The 7,386-nt window shown below is 35.5% G+C and overlaps 1 protein-coding gene across 3 annotated transcripts in view; it reads right to left on the bottom strand.

The window, feature by feature from the left end:
* Positions 1-5,742: 5,742 nt before the first annotated feature.
* alpha-PheRS (phenylalanine--tRNA ligase alpha subunit) overlaps positions 5,743-7,386 on the bottom strand; it is a 58,814-nt gene continuing 57,170 nt past the window's right edge. For all 3 annotated transcript variants that reach the window (XM_089102081.1, XM_089102078.1, XM_089102080.1), the window contains exon 11: positions 5,743-6,642. In XM_089102081.1, coding sequence (XP_088958207.1) covers positions 5,862-6,642 — 781 coding nt within the window. In that variant the 3' untranslated portion in view covers positions 5,743-5,861. The remainder of the gene's footprint in view (positions 6,643-7,386) is intronic.

Raw genomic sequence — 7,386 nt, 5'->3', positions numbered from 1 at the left:
TTCAGTTCATTTTATACCGCGTGATTGTGAATACAGCAAGAATTTTCTATGTACTCTTTTTAACTTTTCAGCTTAGGTCGAATCTAAAAAAGTTAGCTAGAAATCTTATCGGTAAACTTTGGCTTTAAATGTGGCCAGAACCTGTCCGATCCCTTTAGTATACGGAACCGTTGGAGTAACCGTACTAAACCCTCTAATTATGGGCCAAAGAGGGATCGTCCCCCTCCAGTAAGTGGCATAGCAACTCTTTGTTCCATTTTTGCCTTTAAAAGTGGTGACCCCGCACAATAAACCTCCAATAGATACCATTCGCAAAAAAAATCTGCCTACTTTCTGATAGCTTGAATATACTTACGCAATTTTAACTTGGTTAAATTTTAAGAGCAGAAGTAGACCCGAAAGCTTGAACATAATACACTCAGTTGTTCCCAAGATACTGCTGATATGCCTTATTGGGTTTTAGCATTAACAATGTGCATTACGATTTAATCTTAAGGCAACATTTAGATTTTAAACATAAAGGCAAATGGGAGGGTGGGCGTGGGATCAGTTGCCCTCCAATCACTTTCGGCTACTAAAAACGGCATCAGCCCTTTCTATTTTCAATCGAATGAGCCCTTTTCGAAGTTCCTGCGACAACTCCTTCGATACGTTCCCTGGTCTAAACAACAACAACAATAACAAAAAAATAATACATTATACCCACATCGATCTTTACTATAAAAATTTCAAGCCTTCCAATCACTTTTGACTATTAAAAAGGGCACTAGGCCTTTCGATTTCCAATCGAATGAGTCCTTTTTGAGTGTCTACGACAACACTTTCTATAAACATCTTATATGCCCCCAGGGCATAAATTCAACCCTTACCCTAAGGGCTGTGAGGGTGGTTGTCATCCTCTAAGACATAATTTCCAGCACTTTCAACTACGTTAAACAAAATGGCTATCTCAAAATTTTGATTGGATGTGTTTGGGAAAATGGTGGGCGTTAGTTGCTCTCCCATCACTTTCAACTATTAAAAAAGGCACTAGCCCTTTCAATTTCCAATTAAATGAGCCCTTTTGAAGTTTCTACGACAACGCTTTCAATAAAAACCTTATATGCCCCCAGGGCATAACTTACTACCGTTCCCTGAGGAATAGGGTTTTCATCCTCAAAGACCTAATTTCCAGAACTTTCTACTACGTTGAACAAAATGGCTATATGAAAATTTTGATTAGATGGGTTTGGGGGAATGGTGCGCGTGAGAGGGTTGTTAATTACCCTCCAATCACTTTCGACTATTAAAAAGGACACTAGCCCTCTCAATTTCCAATTGAATGATTCCCTTTTGAAGTTTTTGCGACAACTCTATCTATAAAAACCTTATATGCCCCAGGGCATAACTTACAACCTTCGCCCTAGGGGCTCTGTCATCCTTAAATACATAATTTCCAGAACATTCAGCAACGTTGAACAAAATGGCTGTCTCTAAACTTTGATTGAAACTTTGATTCAAAAACAAATGAGCCCTTTTTGAAACAACAACTTTCTATATAAACCTTATATGCCCCCAGGGCAAAACTTACAACCGTTGCATTGAGGGCTCTGAGGTTATCATCCTAAAAGACCTAATTTCCAGAACTTTGGATTAAGTTGAGCAAAATGGATATCTCAAAATTTTGATTGGATGTGTTTGGGGAAATGTCGGGCGTGAGAGGGGGGTTAGTTGCCCTTGAATCACTTTCGACTATTAAAAGGGGATTAGCCCTTTAAATTTCCAATTGAATGAGCCCTTTTGATGCTTTTTACAACATCGCTTTCTATAAAAACCTTACATGCCCCCACGGCAGAACTTACAACCCTTGCCCCGAGGGTTGTGGGGGGGGGGGAGAGGGGTTGTCATCCTTAAAGGCCTAATTTCCAAAACTTTAAACTACGTTAAATAAAATGGAGATCTAAAAATTTTGATTGGATGTGTTTGGGGAAAAGGTGGGCGTGAAAGGGGGGTTAGTTGCCCTCAAATTACTTTCGACTATTAAAATGGGCACAAGCCCTTTGAATTTCCAATCGAATGAGCCGTTTTTCAAGTTTCCACGACAAAGATTTCAACAGAAACCTTATATTTCCCCGGGGCATAACTTATAACCCTTGCCCTGAAGACTGTGGGGGTAGATCCAGCTCAAAGGCATACTTTCCTGAACTTTAAAGTGCGTGGAACAAAATGGCTATCTCAAAATTTTGATTGGATGTGTTTGGGGAAATGGTGTGCGTGGAAGGGGTGTTAGTTGCCTTTCAATCAATTTCGACTATTAAAAAGGGCACTAGCCATTTCAATTTCCAATCGAATGAGCCCTTTTTGAAGTTTCTACGACAAAGCGTTCTATAAAAACCTTATATACCCCCCGGGTATAACTTTCAACCCTTGCCCTACGGGCTGTGGGGGAGTGTCCTCCTCAAAGATATAATTACTATCTGAAAATCAACTACGCTGAATAAAATGGCTATATAAAAATTTTGATTGGATGTGTTTCGGGAAAAGGTGGGCGTGAGAGGGGGATTAGTTGCCCTCAAATCACTTTCGACTATTAAAAAGGGCACTAGACCTTTGAATTTCCAATCGAATGAGCCTTTTTCAAGTTTCTACGACAAAAATTTCAACAAAAACCTATAATCCCCCGGGGCATAACTTATAACCCTTGCCCTGAAGACTGTGGGGGTGTGTCATGCTCAAAGGTATAGTTTCCTGAACTTTAAACTGCGTGGAACAAAATGGCTATCTCAAAATTTTGATTGGATGTGTTTGGGGAAATGGTTGGCGTGGAAGGGGAGTTATTTTCCTTCCAATCACTTTCGACTATTAAAAAGGGCACTAGCCATTTCAATTTCCAATCGGATGAGCCCTTTTTGAAGTTTCTACGACAACGCGTTCTATAAAAACCTTATATGCCGCCAGGGCATAACTTACAACCCTTGCACTGAAGGCTGTGGGGGAGTGTCCTCCTCAAAGACCTAATTCCTATCTGGAAATCAACTACGCTGTACAAAATGGCTATCTCAAAATTTTTGATTGGATGTATTTCGGGAAATGGTGGGCGTGGAAGGGGTGTTAGTTGCCTTCCAATCACATTCGACTATTAAAAAGGGCACAAGCCACTCCAATTTACAACTGAATGAGCCCTTTTTGTAATTTCTACGATAACTTCTTGGATACGAAGTGCCATGCTCTAAAGGAAAATAATAATAAATAATACATTGCGCCAACATCGTTCTTATATGCCCCCCTGGAATAACTTAAAACCCTTGCCCTGAGGATTGTGGGGGAGTATTCATTTTTTAAGAGTCAAAAGTGATTGGAGGGCAGCTACCACCCCCCCCCCCTCCCCCACACTATATAGAAGGGGTCGTCGTATAAACTTCAAAGAGGGTTCATTTGACTGGAAATCGAGAGTTCTAGTGCCCTTTAAGAGCCAAATTGATCGGAGGGCAACTAGCCCCACCCCAAGCCCTTTTTCCTCAAATACATCTGATAAAAAATTTGAGGTAGCCATTTTGTTAAAAATAGTTCAAAGATCATATAACAAAAACTCCTATACGAGTGACCATTTCGTTAAGAATAGTTCAAAAGTCATATAAGAAACTTGAAACTTTTTACAATCAAAAACGAACAAAGATTAATTAAAGAAAAACTTCCCGAAAAATAAGTTTTTCAAAGAAAAGTAAAGGCCATTTTAAACTTAAGCTCAGCAGATACAAATACCTGTTAAAATTCAAACTCAAAACGACAATAAATTACTATTAAAGAATAAATGAAACCCAAAACGAACAGAAATTGAATAAACAATCATAGCAAAAACATACAACAAGTAATAATATAAATGAATAAATAGATCTTAAAGCGAGTAATGCTTGGATTGAATATGAAAATTAAGCTAAATACGAAAAAAAAAATCCTATTGAAGTATAAATGAAACTTAAAACAAACAGAAATTAAATAAACAATCAATGCAAACAAACATAAAATAGATATTAATTTAAATTAATAAATAAATCTTAAAACGAGTGAAACTTAAATTGAATATGCAAATCAAGCTTGATATGAACAATAATCACTACAAACAAGAGTTTGTGTATCACCTCCTTCTCTCACTGTAGAAGTCTAAAACCTACTGCGTCATTGGCGCTTTACTGAAAACTATATGCGTCTTGAACAGTCTTAGAAAGTATAAACAAATTGAATATTTGATGTATAATGATATTAGTTGTTGAAAGATCCATCAGTTCAAGAATTTATTTCACTGTAATTTTATTTTCAATGCTGTAAGAACTGGAAACGGAAATATTTGTAATATAATTCATTTTCAGTTAAGCGCCAGTGACGCAGTATGCTTTTGGTTTTTATTTACAGTTAAGGAAGGAGGTAGTATCCAAACACTTGTTTGTAGTGAAACTATATTCGTCTTGAACAACTTTAAAAAGAGCTAATAAATTAAACTGAATATTTGATATATAATGTTATTAATTGCTGAAAGCTAATCAGTGCAAAATGATACTATAATTTTAATGTTTATTTTCAATATCAAGTACAAAAGAAAATATTTGTCATAAAATTGGTTTTCATTAAAGCGCCAATGACCCAGTAGGTTTAGTCTTTTAGAGTGAGAGAAGGGGGTGATACCCAAACTCTTGTTTGTAGTGATTTTTGTTCGTTTCAAGCTTGATTTGCACATTCAATTTAAGTTTCGCTCGTTTTAAGATTTATTTATTAATTTACATTAATATCTATTGTATGTTTGTTTGTATTGACGGTTTATTTAATTTCTGTTCGTTTTAAGTTTCATTTATACTTCAATAGGATTTTTTTTTTCGTTTTAATCTCGATTTTTATATTCAATCTAAGCATTAATCGATTTAAGATCTATTTAGTCATTTATCATAATACTTGTTGTATGTTTTTCGCAATGAATGTTTAGTTAATTTCTGTTCGTTTTGAGTTTCATTTATTCTTTAATTAATTTCTGGTCGTTTTGAGTTTGAACTTTAACAGGTATTTGTATCTGCTGAGCCTAATTTTAAAATGGCCTTTACTTTTCTTTGAAAAACTTATTTTTCGGAATGTTTTTTTTTTAAATTAATGTTTATATAAAAAAAAACATTCATTTTATTAAAACTTCATGCCATAAAATACAATTGATTCTGTCAGAACTTGGCATTATTATTAAAAGTTTTACCCGTTATTTATGTATTTATATAATTGCCTTTATATATAAATGTAAAGGCAATGTGGCCTATGGAGTTATTAGCCTGAATGAAGGCATTTGTGAGGTCAAAAATATCACATGGATCGAAATATTGATTCTGCTTCTGCAAGTGAATATAGAGAAATTAGTTTTTTTCTCTATTTCTTTTTTTTACTAAGAATCTGACCAAAAAAATATGACACGGTTGTTGTAATGGACGTCTCGTATGCGCATAATCAACCAAACCTGGTTAAACAATTTCTGTAAGCAGTCACTTAAAAGAGACATTTTTTTTGCAATATATTTGTGCGTAGCTTATCAACATTCATTGTAAATCGTCTAACATTTTATTTCAACGTTTCTGTATTGCTGTATTTATGAATATTTCCTATGTTTTATTTATTTATTAGCAAGAGCAAAAGTTTTGTTGTTGTTGAAAAGCTGACGATGTCCAAACATAAGGCTTACACACCCCGAGAGGGTGCAGCACGTTTTTTGCTGTATTAAAGAAAAAAAAAACATTCTTGACCAAACTTCAATCTTCAAGATAATTCTACAAAAATAGTTGACAAATTTTACAATGAGATTCCCAATTTTAAACAATAATTTAATTAAAGCAAAGAAATTCCCAAACAACATGTTACATACATCTCTGGATCCAATTGGAAACAATTGAAGGATACTTATCACTCCTCATTTGTAAAAAATCGGCCACAAAAACATCACAAACACTTTTCTCACTATTAATAAGCCAACCAAACTTCTCCAGCCTCTTTATAACTTCATTTAGAAATCTCTTCAAATTAGTTCCTCTACTTGTTTCACATTCATCCTGCAATTCCAACCACATATCAATAAAGGCTGCTTCATTAAGGGACTCATAAACTGGGCACTTTGTGACTAATTCATAGATCCTGCAAACAAGTCTGAATAAGTCTGCCTGACTAAGGAACATCTTTCTATTTCCTATATAAACTGAACTCAGTCTACCAACTTTTTTGAAAATCAAAGCTATCCGTAGTTGGTGACCAGGTGTGTTTAGAGTAGGGATGTAATCCGTCCTGAAATCCCTATTTTTCAAAGAAGAATGAACGTGCACAGAAGTAGTGGTTGGCACATATTTCGAAATTGCTTCGACTAATTTAAAGATTCCAATTGGTGGAAAATCAGGATCGCACGTAAGACCGCAACCGACAAAGATACTACTCAAATCGATAGATGGCTCTAAAGTCTTTAATGGTTTTGAATTAGTCAATTTTGAATAAGTCGGTACTTCCAAAGATCCTAGGCCGACATCTTTACGCAGTTCATTCAGCTCCTGAGCAAGTTGACTAGCACGAAGCCACACAGAGTTAAAAGTTGCTTCTAAATCTCCAATTGTATCTTTATTTGTATCTAACTGTAGTTTTTTGTCACCGCTTCTAAAAATATGAGAGAAGAATAAATATTAAATACAAAATTACTGAGGAAAAATAAAAATATATTGACAATCATAATAGGACATCTATATTAATTTGCAAAGGCAACTCAATTTACTCAGAAGAGTCCTGATGTTTCAGTAATACTTCTTTCCCTCTTTGTATATCTCTCATTTTGTACAAAGTATTTTTCTTGATTGACTTAATGCAGTGCTTTCTAATACCTCATGAGCTACACCAGGAAAATATTAGTAACACGCAAAACCTCTACCATTTAGGGGCCAGCGTTAATCCCCCTCCCTCTCATAAAAAATTGTAGTAACTCATACAAAATAGGTACCTCGAAATGTCGATCATATGTCCTAAGGGGTAATAAAAGGAAAATTTGAAGATATCAAACGAGTACTAGGACAGCGGCTGCTTGGCCTCCTTTGACTTTTGACTTAAAAGGAAAAGAAAAACGACTTGAACTCTCAATTTCCGATCGAACGAGCAACGAAGTTTCTGCGACCACGAGGGAGGCTATGAGGGGGGGGGGGACTCCCCTCTTATACAGAATAAATTCTGCTCGTTTTAGTGTTTAATGTTACTCTTTACATTCATAATCACGACGTAGACCAGAAACATTCCCGGAAATCAAGAGGTATTATATATCAATAGTTACCTCCATCCCCCTTCCTTAGAAGGTATTTTTTAGCTTCGTTACTGAAAAAGGCTTGTTAAGCTTCAGTAAAAAATCTGGTCATT

This window comes from Artemia sp. Qi Xiang Cuo, chromosome 16 (genome assembly GCF_049724085.1).
Source record: "Artemia sp. Qi Xiang Cuo chromosome 16, ASM4972408v1, whole genome shotgun sequence".
Classification (NCBI taxonomy): Eukaryota; Metazoa; Arthropoda; class Branchiopoda; order Anostraca; family Artemiidae; genus Artemia; species Artemia sp. Qi Xiang Cuo.
Note: the sequence above shows the minus strand (reverse complement) of the source record. Positions and strands in the feature narration are given on the sequence as shown.